The following is a 17,212-nucleotide window of genomic DNA, read 5'->3' as shown; positions in this document are numbered from 1 at the left end:
TTAAATCAACTCAAACTAGACCTTTAATGACAAAGTATCCTCTCTTTCTTCTTTATTTTGCGTAGTCAGGTTAATAAATGCTGATCAGGCTTATAGGTGCCAGTAAACTACGCGATAATGCAACATTCACTGCGATAAAACACCATAAAAGAAGAGGATTAAATTTAAAGTATAAATAGGACATTAACTGTAGTGAAGAAATTCAATTATTAATGGAAAACAACATGTGGATGACCATTATTTGTCAGCTAAATTTCCTTCTGCTGAGTCAGAACAAGAGCTTTTGCGCTGAAGCAGTCAAATTATGCTTTTCACAGATGTTTCACAGTCCCAAAAAAATACAGCAACTGTGTTTACTTCTGAGACAGAGTGTTGGAAATGCGGTGGATTTCTCAGATTTGTCAGCGGACAAAAGCGTCCTCCTCTCACTTCCTGTTTGCGTTTGGTTATTTTTCGCTCCGACAGCAGTGGTGACAGAGGTGTCGGAGGAGGCAACTGAATCAATGCAGGACGGCGTCCAGTTCCTCTGAGTCACACCCCGTTTTCATTCCATGCAAACACACAGTACGCCCACCCCTGCCTCTACGTACGTCACACTGAACTGACATGCGTGGACATATTTGGAAATCCTGTCTCACCTGGACTTGACCACGTCCAAACACGGGGGGAGATACTTGTCAAACAGCAGCGTCAGGTTGGTCTTCTCAGACTGGACGTCCCGCTTGTCGATCCAGCTGAACACTGGTGGACTCCAGCCCAGGTCTGCGGGGTTAATGTACAGGATTCCTGGAAAAAAAACACAGATTTTAAAAGATTGTCAAATATATATAAAATAAATCAATATAACAAACATTATCTGACCTTCACCTTATTTCTTTGTTTGTATTTGATGTTTCCCTTTACTTCATCTTGCCTGTCCTCCTCTCATAACCGAATAGTTAGCTAATGAGTTAATTTGTTATCCAGATACGTTGCCAAGTAATTAGTTCACTAGCTAATTAGTTAACAAGTGATATAGTTAGCAAGTTGTGTTAAGTGGCAGATGGTATCCACTGTGTTGGACAATTCTGTAGAAGTAGTTAATTAGTTAGCTAAATATTACAGTATTCACTTAGTTTTTGAATTAGATTAAAAACTAGCTAACAAAATGGCAAATTATCTAAATATCTAGCAATTTAGGTAGTTAGCCATTTTGTTAGCTAGTTTTTATTGGGGGTTATAGGGGAAGATAATCCGCTTGTTTGAATTAGAGCACTAGCTAATTGGTTTGCTAGTTAGTCTGCTACGTAATTAGTTCACTAGCTAATTAATTAGTAACTAAAAAGTTAGTTAGCAAGTTGTGTTTAGTGGCAGATGGCATTGATACTGTTGCATTCTCATTCTTTCCTCCTCAATAAATAGTTACTTATTAAGTTCATCTGTTAGCTAAATAGTTCAGTATTTATTGAGTTTATGAAATAGACCATAAGTTATTGGATAGTTAGCAAATTATTAGCTTGCTTGTTAGAGCACTGGCTAATTTGTTAGTTAGCTAGCAGGTTGTATTCAGCGGCAGATATAATCCGTAAAGTTGTTTTCTTCTTGTTTTCATTCTGTCCCCCTCAGATAATTAGTTAGTTATTAGTTCATTTTAAAGCTAAACATTACAGTGTTTACTTGGGTTATGAATTCGATCAGTAGCTAACTAGGTAGTTAGCCAATTGTTTGTTTGCCAGATAACTAGTTAGTTAGTTAGCAAGTTGTGTTTAATGGCAGTTGGTATGTCTTGTTCTCTTTCCTCCTTGGATAACTGTTCAATTATTTAGTTAGATAATTATTACAGGAGCTACTTAATTCATGAATTAGCTCACCAATTTGTTAGCGAGTTTGTAAACTCCACAGAGTGAGTGCCTTGGATTAATTTGCTACATTTCTGAGTTATTATTTCTTACTGAGTTTTTTATTTAGTTATTCAGTGATGTTCAATAGCAGCATGTGCTCATGTCAATTTAGTCATCAATTATTTATTCACCTTTCTTTGCGAATATCTGTGTTAAATGTAAAAAGGAGAAATGTAGGACACCTCTTCACTGTTGTCTGTGTTGTCATTTGATTTACCCCACAGTAAATGCATAAAAATCCATAAAAGGATAAACAAACAGTGAACTGTGCTTTATTTTACTTTTCATTCCATTTGTTTTAATGTATTCTTTATTCTTCTCACTGGCTTTCACTTTGAGTGGAGGTGAGACCTCGATTTCTTCTGCCGCTGTGCACTTTTTGGACTCTCACATATTTGAGTTTCTATTTTTATTGCCTTCCGTGTTTCTTTCCTATTTATTCTGTGTCGTATATATATATATATTTTAATACGATTTCATATTGCACTTGAAGCTGATTTCGAGTGCGTATATAAATAACCAAAAATAAGACTTTATGTGACATTATGGAAAAGAGGATGTACCAGCTCTGGATACTGTAGCAGGGGTGGCGGTGCGGAGGTGACTGATCTCAAACACCAGCCTCATGGTCGGGTTCAGGGGGATTCTCTCGTTACTGGCCAGTGTCAGCACCTTTAAAAACACACACGGTCGTGTAAATATCATCCTAATCTGTGTGTCGTGATCTCATCGGCTCTCCTCACTGTCATTACATCGCTCTCACACACACACACACACACACACAGCCATTTATACTCAGTTCCACAGAGTGGTATTGATTTAATTCTCTCGCAGCAATGAGTCAACCACCATTTTCCTCTTCATATTCACATCTGACCGCTCGTTTAGTCAACAACACACAGTGAAGGTGTCATTTTGATCCTGTAAAAAAAGACTAACCGTGCATCCACACAGCAAATGTTCCAGCGTTCAGTCATTTTGGACCAATCGTGCAAGGACACAACAAATTTGTGTTGAATTGAAACATAGTGGAAGTAACAAAAGGCAATTTTTGCTCGCAGACAGACCGAATTACCGCAGACAGACCGCAAATTATTGCGGAGATGAGTTTGCAAAACAGCTAGCAAGACCAGACGAGGAGAAAGAAGGCTCAGTTGAAAGAGTGGACTAGATTTACTACCTCGTAATGTCTGAAAATATCAATTAACATGATTAAATGAACTTTAAGGCTGGGGAATCGATACAGTGAAATATCGCAATATTTTGCTTTATCGCAGGTAAATACAATTCTTTTAACCGATTTTTTTAACTGTTTGTGGCTTAGCATAAAGAAAATATATTGACGTTTCAGTCCACTAGTGAGCACAACGTTTCAGTTGTGCTCACTCTCACAAGAGCTGTTGATTAACTATATCGTGATATGTGATTTTGCAGATACTCTATATTTGCAATATCGTGATACTATCGTATCGCGGCTTAAATACGAGGATGATATCGTATCCTGACTTAAACGCGTGGAGGATATCGCTTTGTGACTTAAGTATGTGGATGATAATGTATACTGACTTAAATACATGGATGATATCGTATCCTGACTTAAATACGTGATAATATCGTGGTGTATCTCTGGCTATCCCCACCCCTGATGAACGTAATTAGCTCTAGCATTAGCACCAGGCGAGCTAGTTTAGCTATGGCGAGAGTAAACAAAAATCATTCAGTGACCACATCTGTGCTAGGAATTTCTCAGGCATTCCGCATATTCTGCGTTTCTCTTCACAATTAAAGGCGCATTATGTAATAAATCTAAAACAACTGGCCATAAAATCCTCCTAATATGTCACAGAGACTCAGGAATAATGTTCATATAACAAACTGAACTCACCAACAACAACAGTACAGACAAAATATTTGCATAAAAAAAAATATTTTGCAGACTGCAAATCATGTTTAGGTTTTGAAATCATGTTTTGGCATCATGTGGCGCCACCTACCGCCGTCTACCAATCATTGCAGTCAGTAGAGTCTCAGCTGCTGAGCAACCATGGGTTGCCAGTTACGTCAGAAAACGAAACCTAAAAGACTTGAATGTAGTAACCGTTTTTGGCCACATTCTTACATATGGCACCTTTAAATAACGTAGAGTATCATTTTGGTTTATCCCGCACGCATACCCGATCGAATATTCAATTCCAAATCCAAATTCCAATCCGTGTACCGTCCCTAACATGGGTGGATGTGACATTCACGTCACACAATGGATCAGCCTTTAATTAACACCACCCACACAGAGCTCGCTCACACCTTGTTGTCGTCCATGACTGTGTTGAGTGACTCTATCCACATGGGGTCAATGTCCCCGTCCAGGACGATCCACTTAGGCCCGCTGTGGGTGACGTTGGCCAGTTCGCGCATGATGTGGGAGAAAAGGCCTACAGGAGCAGAGAGAGAGGGTCAGCGCAGGGTCAGGTGGTAAATTTACGCTAAAAACCCTCGGAACTCATTAGTCACCGTCTTTCCACTCTCGGGTCGCTGGGTTGATGATGCCGAAGAGCTCGTCGTTGGTCACCGCCTTCGGGTTGAGGTCGGCCCACACTGGCTTGCGCTTCATGTTCTGGTAGGTTCGCTGCAGCGACCTCATCACCTGACTCTTCCCGGTGCCGGCGTTCCCGATCACGAACACGGAGTGACGAACGGCCAGCAGCTCCTCCAGCTGCACCACCTGTGGAAGCATCACGTTGGGGAAGAGGCTTTGTTTACAGCGAAAGGGGGCAGACGGAATATAAAAGCAGCTGCTTTCGCTGCAGGACTCGAGTCCGGCGACTCATCCTCACTGTTGTGCTTCACCGTGGATATAATGTGATGCAGAATGACTGTGCTGTGCTGCACTGCGGTTCAGCAGTTCAGTTTAGTACGCCGTTCACAGACTGACTGTGGGAAGACGGATACCTGCACAGTTTAAGGGGCATTCCACCATTTTCTTGTTTTTAACCCAGAAGGTTAAGATTCCGTTGTACGAGGAATATTCTGTATGCAAATGACATCGACACTTACAATACACATTTGATGTTTGAGACAAGGAAAAACTGATTTAGATAGCGACTTAACAAAAAGGCTCACCGTATTAAACCTATGCCTGCTTTAGTCTAGGATACCTTGAAATGATGGGTTTCTTGTTTGTAAACATAAAACAGGCGTCATCTGCATATACAGAATATTTACAGCTGGTGTGCGTGAGAGTGAGTGGTTTAGAAACGTCAGTTTTCAGTCAAAAACCAGCTGTTTCGCAGATAAAATCTGCAATTTTATCTCACGCTATATTAGAAATATTCTGTATATGCAGATGACACCGACACTTGCCTTCATATTCTCATTGTTTGAGACATATGTAGAGGCTCACTGGCTGAAAACAGTGACTGAATTTTAGCGACTAAATAAAAGGCTCACCACACTTCATTGCGAGATATTGTATACTAAAGCAGGCATAGCTTTATTACGGTGACCCTTTTATTTAGTCGCTAAAATCAGTTTTTCCTTGTCCCGTCGCTGTTTTCAGCCAGTGAGCCTCTACATATGTCTTAAAAAACTATGTGAGCGCTTTAATATTTGAATATGAATGAAAGTGTTGATGTCATCTGCATATACAAAATATTTCAAATCCAGTGTGAGCTAAAATTGCAGATTTTCTCTGGAAAACAATTTGTTTTTGACTCACTCACACACACCAGCTGTAAATATTCTGTATATGCAGATGACACTTACACAAATACACACAGTGGCACAATTGTTATACTACACATATATATGTGGTTTTATTACAGTGAGAGCTGTTTATGCCGACACATAGAATATACTGTATATTTCAGATTTTTAAACCACTGAAAAGAGTGTAAGGATTCTGTCAGGAATATTTACTTTATTTTTAACTTGTCGAGCGGTTCAAACAGTTCGGCTTCATCCAGGTGTGCAGTGCATGAGTCACAGAGAGTGACAGCGGGGGAAGAAGTGAGACGGAGGCAGAGAGAGAGACAGAGAGAAAGAGAGGTTTCCTCCCCACTTCCACTCAAACGTACAGATGTCGGAGCTCAATCAATGCCATCGAGTGGACTCCTCGTGGCTCCCACTCCCCCGTCCATTCAGCTGCAGCACAGGCGGCTTTTGCCCTGGCTGATTACTGATTTGATGTGGAATGGACTAATGCTACTAGTCCAGGCTAAGACATAAAGGTATGTGGCTACTTTCACCTCACCCTCCCTTTTTCATTGTCTGGAATCAAAAAGGTTAACCGTCTCCGCAAACAAAGACAGTAAAAGTTCAGTCTCAGGAGGTGGACGCTTGTTATTGACCGTTAAAGCCGATCTCTCTCTCCGTCTGTGTGTGTGTGTGTTTATTTCTGTGGCTGTCGCTCAGAATGTCAGGGTTAAGTGGCGCGGTGCCTCCATTGATGGACTGTTATTATGTGGTTCCTGTGCCTGTTTGACCTGAGGCAGATTGCACTTATTTCCCCCTGGCCCTGCCTTCATGTGACTCTGACATACACTCCACGTGTGTGTGTGTGTGTGTGTGTGTGTGTGTAGGAGGCTATGAGAACACATTTTGACTCAAACCCATCTTTGTGAGAACATTTTAGCTGGATATCAAAACGTCAAAAGGCCTCTTTGAGGGCTAAGACTTGGTTTTAGTGTTGGGAGATAGAGTCAGGCTTAGATTAAGGTTAGGTTAAAGTATTTATATGAAGTGTGGTTGCACCGAGAAGCAGCCTGAGGCACGGACGCATGCGCTTGATCAAAGTGTGGCTGCCAGTGGAGGCAACAACAACAAAAAAACACATTTTAACCATGATGTTAAAGTGATAGTTCGAAATTTTGGACATAAGACCTATTTTCCAACTCAGCCGGTGTGATGGAGACGTCTGGAGACGTTTTCAAGAAATTTAATTCAGTTCTTCTAGTTGCCGAGTTCGCTGATGCTATGGCTAGCGCAAGTCAATGATACAAGTTAGCATGGCATTAAAAACACTCATACCGACTCCACAGTGCACCCGAGGCAAATCGATTGTAACGGCAGACTATTGATGTACATATCTGTGTTGATAGAATGTTTGAAATAAAACCAACCTTGCAATTTGAAGGATTTATGTCTTAGCAGCAGCAGCAGCGCGTCATACTTCCGGCAGCGGCGGACTGATTCCGCTGCCGGAAGTATAGTGCTGAGGAAGTAGTCCCTCAAAAATTCATGCGATGCGACATTAGTTTTGTTTCAAATATTATTCTATCAACACAGATATGTACATCGATAGTCTGCCGTTACAATCGATTTGCCTCGGGTGCACTGTGGAGTCGGTATGAGTGTTTTTAATGCCATGCTAACTTGTATCATTGACTTGCGCTAGCCATAGCATCAGCAAACTCGGCAACTAGAAGATCTGAATTAAATTTCTTCAAAACGTCTCCAGACGTCTCCATCACACCGGCTGAGTTGGAAAATAGGTCTTATGTTCAAAATTCCGAACTATCCCTTTAAAGTCTACAGTATCTTAAGACTATGTTTGCTGCTGTATCTCAGCGTCAGATGCTGAAAAAACTGAAGTTTGTCAAGCGCTCAATCTTCTGCACCAAACTCCATAGAGAAAATTAGCCATTTTAGCTCACAGGAACATATGAGCCGCTGGTCTACTGCAGCCTCGTTTGTGTGAGTTTGTGTGACTTTGGTGCACCAAATAATTTGTTCATAATTACCTAAGTCACAAAATAAACAGTTTTTAATTAACTAGTGAAGGCAGCAGTGGATGAGGAACTCCTATTTGCTGGGATGTAAAATCAGTGATTTTCTCTATGGACTTTTGTGTGTGAGAGTCAGGGGTTTACAAAGCGACATCCTCTTCAGTTTCCAGGCAGAAAAGGCTGTTAAATGATGAGATAAAGTGGCAAACATATTTTTTAAGATATCATAGTCTGTAGCTGGTGGAAATTTAATCAAGATAAGTCTTTTATTATTTTTTGATGTGTGGTTGCAGTCAGCACCGAGAAGCAGCCTGAGGCACGGATGCACAATGAAAAACAGTTTTTTAACTATGACGCAAAAGTCTAACCTGATAATAAATTTGAACCAGTTAAAGTCTACGGTATCTAAAGAATATGTTTGCTGCTGTATATCAACGTTAGACAGTCTGGAAACTGAAGTTTGTCAAACGCTCAATCTTTGGCACCAAACTCCATAGGCAAAATCTGGCATTTTAGCTCACTGGAACACAGCAACTGCTGGTCTACTGCTGCCTCGTGTGGTCACTTTGTGTCACTGAAGTAAATATGAAGATAGGATTTTAAACACAGAAGTGACAAAATAAGACATTTGAACTGACTGATGGAGGCAGCAGTGGATCAGGAACTCGATCCATTGCTTTGGTGTGGGAGAGTGATCCGTTTACGAATCTCCAGTTTCCCGTCAGACAAGGTAGTTAAACGATGAAATAAAGTCATATCATAGATTTAAAATGACATTTGTTTGGTGGCTAAAATCTTCCAATAACGAGAACCACACATAGACTCTACCTTCAGTATGAAGTTGTCCTCGGCCTGTAACTTCAGGTCCAGGACAGACTGCTTGACGTGCTTCTCAAAGTCCATGTCCCTCTTTCTGGGGACGTCCAGGGCGGGGAACAGGTCCCCGATCAGACCCATGAAGACGGGCATGTCGTCCGTCACGATTTTGGGGATGTTGAAGTCCCTCAGCGCCCTCATCAGGACCTGGTCCTCCGCTCGCTCGGGGTCCCCTCTCTTCAGGGAGCCGGCCACCACCAGGACGGATTTGATGGCCCTGAGGCCCCAGTCGTAGTGGTCCTTCAGAGGAGACGAGAAGAAGACGATGATGATAGTGAGCAGAAGAAGACACAAACACACTCTTAGTCACCTGATATAACTGTATATAGCACTTTACATCAGTCAGTTTGTGCATATATCATTTTATTTTCTATTTACACCTCAAAGTGTACACGTTATATGAGTAAATGTATGTACTATAAACGAAATAAACAACTTAAAATTCACAAATTAATGCAAATACCATGATACAACTTAACATATATAGAACTTGTAAGCCATATATAGTATTCATAATACATTAATTTACACATGTACAAAAATACTACATAAATATACATGTGAAGTTGTATATTATAATTGTATTTGAAAAGCTTAAAATGACACATTTCAAGTGGTTTATTGGATTTATACCACATATATTTACTCCTATGAAGTTGCATTGTTGTATTTATACTTATAGATTATAGATAGATTAACTACTACTACATACATACATATATACATACATACATACATGTATTTATATATATGTACACATATATACATACATATACACATATATATTTATATACATACATACATCTACATATATGTATACACATATGTACATATATACATACATGTACATATATGTATACATATATGTATACACATATGTACATATATACATACATGTACATATATGTATACACATATTTTATATATACATACATACATGTACATATATGTATACACATATATATACATACATACATATATACACATATATACACGCATGCATATATACACATCTATACACACATGCATATATACACGCTTGTATCGTTTTACGTTACATTTATACTACATATATTTACACATTGCACTGGATACGTGTACTACATGAATGTACACATATCCAGTGCTATATTGTATTTTTACTACACTATTTTACACATACAGTATTAGGTTGTACAGTATATTTTATTTACTACCTCAAAACTTACACTACAAACGTTTACTCATGACCAGACGTATATTGTATTTGTATGCGTATATATTGTATTTTTACTTGATATATGCACACGTTTGCAGTTCTGTATTGTTGTTTTTGTGTATTCTCTTCTTGTGGTTAAATGTGCACATATATAACTATTTTACACAGACCCTGCAGCTGCTTTTCTTTAAATTCTAAAGTTGTAGTTGCTTTAGATTTCATTAAACATTCAGTGTGTGTGTGACTGCAGGACATTTGCATTCAGACTCGTCTCCGTCTCCCCCGTCCATCTGTCCGCATGTCCACAAACATATGTAGCAGTTTTTAATCTCGTCTCTTGTCAAACAAACTTCGGGTTAAAGTGATCACACAAACTCTCTGACTCTTCTGCTCCGAGCGTCTGCTCTGCAGTTTTTATCCAGATGTTTTCTCAGCCGATGGTAACTTCTGCGATGAGTTCACAGTCTGACGGCTGCTCACTGGAAACATCAGCTAAAGCCTCCTTCATGCAGCTTTATTTTGACGTTCAGATCTCTTTTGATTTCTCTTTAATGTACACGCTGCATGCATGACATGAACCTGAGATTTGATTGTAGGCTACTTTTTGAAAATACTTACTAATTTATCCCTAGCGGCAGAAAATGTCACCTTCCCAAAAATGCAGTAAAAATATTATATATTCATATTTTTTCCACTTTAAACGAGTCAATATCAAATGTTAATAATATTTTCGACAATTTTCATAAAATACACTTCAAGGAGAATTTGATTATTATTATTATTATTAGGCCCCATTGATCAAAAACATTGATTTTTAATTTAAAAACATTTTTCTTTTTTTTTTTTAAACCAACACTTTGTTCCTAGCGACAGAAAATGTCCCAAAAAATGCTGTATTCTGTATTTTCAATGAAAGAAGCCCAAAACTAGGAATTTAGTTGAAATTAGTTGATTGTGTGTAGCTTAGCCATTTTAGGAGAATACGAGTTATAGTCATTCAACACAATAAAAATAAAATTTGACATTTTAGGCTAATTCAAAATGACCTAATCTCCATCTACTATGTTGAATTTGTTGGTTTTATTTTATCTTAACTTTTGTCTGTTTTATTTATGGCCATACAGACGTTCACTCCGCAGCACAACAGAAGAGCACAATCATTGTAGCGCAGGCCCCAAAAGGCCGAGCGTACTTATGCTAAATACACAATTATGAAACCTTAAGTTGAGAAAGTAGCTCTTTCTGTGAATCTCATTGTATTGATTTGCAGCTTCAGCCTTTGTGAATTGAGCTTAGAGAAGCAGTCTGCTCATTATCGTCATCTGATTTCATTACCGTTAAGTTGCTAATGTTGGCAAAGTCAGGCAAACAACTTTTGGCAAACTTGGGGGAAGAAAAAAAACAAACTATAATTGTTTAAAGGGGTAGTTACGTTAAAAGTCCGATTTTAGTCAGACTAAGACAATAATTTGGTTTTCTTAATGACATGTAAACACTTTAATCTGACTAAAATCAAACTATATCTTGCCATAAAACAACATTTTCTGACTGGAAATGAAAGTTTGTACGCCGCTCACTCTCCCACACCAAACTCCATAGAGAAAATCAGCGATTTTAGCTTAAGGGGACACAGGAGCTGCTGATCCAACGCTGCCTCGTGTGGTCAGTTTGTGTCACAGAGGTAAATCCGAACAATGGATTTCAAACGCTGAAGTCACAAAATAACACGTTTGAACTCAATCATGGAAGCAGCAGTGGATCAACAACTCCTGTGCTGTGAGGTAAAAAAGTGTCGATTTTCTCAATGGGATTTGGTGTGGGAGAGTGAGCGGTTTACAAAAACGACACAAACTTCAGTTTCCAGGCCGAAAATGCTGACTAACGCATGTCGAACTAGTAAATAACATATTCTTCAGATACCTTAGACTGAAGCAGGTGTAGATTTTGTTAGATTAGTGTATTGTTCAGTGGCTAAAATCAGGTTTTTCATACGATGTGGACGATATGTTGGTGCCTCATACAACCACACCTGAAGCAGCTGGAGAAGTGTGCGATGACACAAGAATGGGGGCCTGTGGGTCACGGGGGGGAAAAGTGCGTGCTCATTAAATTGCTTATCCAAGTTATCAAAGCGTTGCTGTTCGCCCTTTAAAGCGGGGTACTGCCGTGAATGGATTCTATTGATTTTCGAAATAATTCAAATCATGGTGTGATGTGTGAAACGGTGCAGGACTACAAAAGGATTAAAGAGAGAAAAGTGAGACGGAATAACGGCTGAAAACTCCCCGCAGCTCCTTATTCGTATGCACGCAACACTTCACTCTGACACTGAAGTTAGAGTCAGCGCTGCTGTTCCTTTATCAAACGCCTCAAACACCTACATATATAATATATATATATATATAACAAAAAGAGCATCGTGTCAGTGGGCTTTGAAGTGGAAATGGATGTGTGTGAGATCAGACAGTACCTGTTTGGACAACAGCTCTTTGCACAGCGTGTAGAGCGTGATAAACTTTCGAGCCAGCACTCGGGCGTTAATGAAGCCCTCGGCTACCAGCATGATTTCACAGATCAGCTCAAAGTCTGGCACCACCATGGCACACGGTCTGTGGAGGCGAGAGGAGAGGCCATGACTTCATTATCATACAGTGTGTATATAGTTATAGTTACACTTATTATTATTACTTATTCTTATTAACTTTTCTCATTGTCTTGAATGTCTCAAATCCAATCTTATTAGACAAAAAACTGAATTTATCAGTATGTTTTGTGTGTATCATTTAATTAATATAATTTTTTTGACCACAGACACAAAAGCTTAATAAACCACAACAACAAACACATTTTTCAGTTTTTCCACATTTTCTGCCGCTAGGAACTAATGTGTCAGTTTTATTTTTTTAAATTTGTGTTTTTTTGTTTGTTTTTTTAATCTGACACGGCAAAAAACGGCTGTTTTGACGCTAAAACAAGAAAAAAAACACATGCATAAAAACAATTCAATATTTATATTATTTATATGATTATTAATTATATATTACATTGCGTTTTCAATGTCAGATTTCTTCTTCATGTCCACCTTTTTTGCACTGACGGTGTTTTTCTGCTCTGCATTCCCCAATTTGTATCATCAATTGCAGTAAAGTTATATGCATCACATTAATAACCATGATGTTAAATATTGAATTAGAGATGCAAGCTTGTTTCTTCTTCATTATTGATTACATTTTGGTTTCCATTTTGTTTTGGTGTCATTTTAAGGTTAATGTTTCATCATAAATATCCATTTTTGGTGCACTTTTACTTTTTTTTCCCCCTTGTTCCGATACTTAATGTGGAGGATATCACGAGGTCCCGAGGCAGAAAAAAAAAGATGGAAAAGAATCATATTTATTCTCGAGGAATGTTGTAATATCACTGAGATTTGAGCAGACGACATCAAATGTTCATAATTTTGTAAAAAGACGACCAAAAAACCCTGACGAAAAGCAGAGAGAAGAACATTGTGAGGCGCACACCTGTCTCAGAAATTCAGATTCTGCACCACCTTCACATAATAAGCTTCCCTGTAGGAATGCAAATGATTATTTTCAATCTGTCCAGTCCAATTATTTTGTTCCCGTTTCTGTCCCTATCACACTTTTTGCTTTGTTTGCTAAAGCACTTGAAAAAGCTGTTGTTGTTGTTGTTTTTAAAAAAGTGCTATATGAATAAAATGTGTATTTTCTGCTCCAGAAAATGTCAATGTCGGTAAAATTGTTGTTTTGCATTTACCAAAGATATTCAGTTTACTGTCACTGAAAGGTGCCCAAAAATATGAACATTAATGAAGCTGAAATCACCAAAAACCGGATTGAATCTAATAAATTATTCATCACAATAGCTGGCAATTAAATTAGAAGTTGAATTCAAAGCTTCGTCTTACATGTATTGTTGAAAACGTGACGTAAATTATATTTTTCTGGATAATCCCAGGAGTTAAGAGTAGCTCGCTGACCTGAACAGAGCCTTGAGGTTCTCAGGGAGCTCGGTTCTCCCGGCGTAGCCTGGATTCATGGTGATGAAGATGCCGACAGACGGGCACAGATTCACCTCCTCTCCCATGAAGTTAAACCTCTGCTTCTTGTCTCGAATGGCGTCCTGGATACTTTTGACCTACGAACAAAAAAAAAAAAACACAACAGAATCCAGAGGTCAAAGTGGTGGACGGACAGTCACTGGAGCCATTTAGCTAGCACCACTTTACAGCGTAGTTCCAGTTGTACTGTAACACATTTTAATCAGAAAGTTGTGATTCTTCACGTCCTCCCAAGTTGCTTCAAGCATGAATAGTTTGAAAGTTAAGCTCGTTTTTTTGTTTTGTTTTTTAGCACGTACGTTGTTCTTATTTTTAATCAGTGTCTGTGGACATGTTTCAACGTGCTACCGCATGTTAGCGTGCGAAATAACACGTTTTGTGGTCATCAAATGGACCAAATTAGCTCGCTACTTAGCTAATATAGCTATACCAAATAACCTTGCGCTCCGTTTTACATGAAAAGTCGGAACTTGAGAGAGAGACGTCGCCTATGAGTTGACCACGTTCGTGGGTTGAGAAGTCGGAATGAACAAATCAAGGGCTAGCTATCGTTAGCAATCAGTCGCTAACAGGCGCTCTATGTGGTGGCAACATATCAACAGGTAAAAAAACTTACGCACTGATGTGTCCGGCTGACTTAAAATGAGGTAAATAAGACAGAAGTGTAATTAAGAGCAAAAAATACAGAGCGTTTTGTGGCAGCTGTCGTAGATGTCGGGGGGTTTAAGCTAGTTTTGTTTTTTAGCACTTCCGTTGTTTTTATTTTTTAATTCATTTAATAAAGTTACTGGTGTCTGTGGTTTCAGCGTGCTATAGCATGTTAATGTGCCAAATAATGTTTTGTGGTCATCAAATGGACCAGATTTGCTTGCAACTTAGCTACCTTGCTATACCAAATAACAGTATTTTGTGGCAGCTGTCGTAAATGTCAGGATTTGTGAGGTAGCCTCGAATCCAAATTAACTCCCAATAACTCGGAAATTACGCACTAAATCGCACTATAATTGTGTTTTAAGGAAACTGAAGCTCTGTATTAGCATGATTTTTTTAATAAGAATCCCCAAAAAAAACATTTGTGAAAGTTGTTAGCATATGATTAACCCCTAACAGTCGGTCATCTTGCTATGCAGCATATTTACGATAATTTTCGACTCCGTTGTGGTCTCCACTCCACTCTCGAGGAAGTGATTTTCAGCTGCTTTTAATTATTTATTTTGTGCAACCTTTATTTGAGCAGACAAGTCCCACTGAGTTCATCAGCATACCATTAACATCTTTCAGCAAACACCCGAGTCTCTCTCTGTAACCGCCTGTCAAATTGTTATGCAGCATGGACATTTTTTTTATTTTTTTATTCCAGGGACGCAGTTTGAGCGGCATGATTCAGGGTTTACTGGATGGATAAACTGCAGAGGCTGTGTTTGCGTAAATTATGACCGAATGAGGTTTTAGAAAAGAGACTTTATTTATGCGTGTGTGTGACCCTAAAAGTCTGAATCGTGGCCTGAAAAAGGGGAAAAGCTTTATGAATTTCACATGCGTGTGGTGAAAAGAGTGTGGCGAGTCGACAGCTGGAAAGAGGAGGAACATCTCTTCATGGGTGAGCACTCGGCTACAGATCACTCAGTCATGCCGACACAACAGGGAGAGGAAGAGGAGGAGGAGAAGGAGGAGGAAGAAGCAAAAGAAACCAACAAATAAACAGCTGCGGAGAAAACAAACACAGAATAAAAAAGGAATACAAGTTTTTCATGAGAAATGACAGCACGTCGACCACTGCTGCTCCACAAGGAAAACCATGAAGGAGAGTAAAAATCAACAACAACATGTTTTTAAATAAGTTCAGGAGCAGACGCTGGTGTGAGACATGTCTCATGTCCTCATCGTCTCTTTGAACGTACAGCGTAACAAACAAGGAGCTGAGAATCACTGCACGTCACAATACTGACAATAAAGTGAATAAAGTTTTATCAAATTATTCCAAAAAGGTGGCAGCAGCAAGGTTTTGGCTCTGGTGTATTTCTCTTTTTTGTTTGTTTTTCCTGAAATCGGTTAAATTTACAAGGTTCCATGAATGCATTTTGTACTTTTTCCTTCTTCTTCTTTCAGTAACTTCCAGCAGGCTGTACACAAGTGGAGGTACAATGTTGACCTCCTCGTTTTAAAGTTCACATTTCAAAGTCCGAAATCACAGATGGAAGATCTTCAACGCAGAATTTGCCCCCTCGTTCTCATACGTATTCTTTCCCTGTTCCTTAATCCTTCCTCCCTTAATCAAGGAAGAACACGAAAGCCTTTGGCTTGTTCCTCTAAAAAGGTGTTCTCCAATTCATGTCATTCATTTCATTCACTTCAGTTGCTCGAGTTCCAGTGTGGAAAATGTGTTTGAAAAATTTGTTCACATTCCAGCAAGAAAATTATTTCAAAATGTGTTGAAAATTGGGGTTCAGAGATTCTTCTAGCATAGCAACAAGAAGCATGAGGAATTGGTCGGAGAAAATGTATTATTTGAATTTACCGAATACAAAGAGTCTTGCTTATTTTGTTACCAGCTGTGTTCAACGGCAAATAGATGTTAGTGTCGCTAACTCTCCCGCTAGCTCTTTGCTAAGTCTCTTGCACCAAAGTCCATTGAGCTCACAGATACGGTTCAACGCCGTTTTAATCCGTTTTCAACACTGTCCTCGTCAGTAGTCCTCATTGGAGACCAAAATCTGGTCCTAATGAGGCAGAACCTGAGCTAAGAGCTAAGATTTTAATTGTGATTAGGTTAAGGTGAAACATTGATTAGGTTATGGATAAGGATACATACTTGGGTATGCTGTTCAAATCAATGGGAGTCAAGGCAGAGTCCTACATGGAATAGCTGTTAGCTAGCCTGTGTGTGTGTATGTGTGTGTGTGTGGGGCAGAACTTCCCTACTTTATCTCCATGTTGTTACGTGTGACGTTCGTCTGTTTGCTTTATTTCACGTAGTACCAGTTTCCACTACCTGCATTATCAGAACCAACCCGGCAGTATGTCATCATGCTACGCTAGCTGCTCCCACTTTAGGAGGATGGATTAGGTGTGTGTGAGTGTGAGTGTGTGTGTGTGTCCACTGAAGCAGCCCGGTCAGTGGAGCGAGCTGCCAGCTGTCACAGCGGGGAGTTTGATGCCGCTCTGTTCTCAAGGTCTACTTCTCCATGCATTAGGCGGCGTGATTTATTATTCATTATACCACGCAACGACTATTCATTCTTCTGGCACTTGAAAATCCCCCCGCGCCCTCCGCCCCTCTTAAGTACCTCAGATTTCCTACAGTAGAGAAGACAGGAAACACGACTGGTAATTGTTGCAGAGATGACTAACGATGGTTTGAGGAACTTTTATCTCCGTTAACATCGCGCTCATAATCAGCCTTCTTCTCCACTCTGCACAGGTTTTTGTTTTTTTTGCTCATTCATGACAACAG

The 17,212-nt window shown here is 39.4% G+C and overlaps 1 protein-coding gene across 1 annotated transcript in view; it reads right to left on the bottom strand.

The window, feature by feature from the left end:
- dnah9 (dynein, axonemal, heavy chain 9) overlaps positions 1-17,212 on the bottom strand; it is a gene marked incomplete at both ends in the record, with an annotated part of 143,014 nt that overhangs the window by 88,646 nt on the left and 37,156 nt on the right. The window contains 7 exons of the mRNA XM_083904660.1: positions 639-786; positions 2,444-2,552; positions 4,185-4,312; positions 4,392-4,602; positions 8,432-8,719; positions 12,148-12,286; positions 13,678-13,835. Of these exons, the coding sequence (XP_083760786.1) occupies positions 639-786; positions 2,444-2,552; positions 4,185-4,312; positions 4,392-4,602; positions 8,432-8,719; positions 12,148-12,286; positions 13,678-13,835 (1,181 nt within the window). The remainder of the gene's footprint in view (positions 1-638; positions 787-2,443; positions 2,553-4,184; positions 4,313-4,391; positions 4,603-8,431; positions 8,720-12,147; positions 12,287-13,677; positions 13,836-17,212) is intronic.

This window comes from Microchirus variegatus, assembly GCF_963457635.1.
Source record: "Microchirus variegatus genome assembly, chromosome: 18".
Lineage (NCBI taxonomy): Eukaryota > Metazoa > Chordata > Actinopteri > Pleuronectiformes > Soleidae > Microchirus > Microchirus variegatus.
The sequence above is the reverse complement of the archived record's forward strand: the minus strand, read 5'-3'. Positions and strand labels throughout refer to the sequence as shown.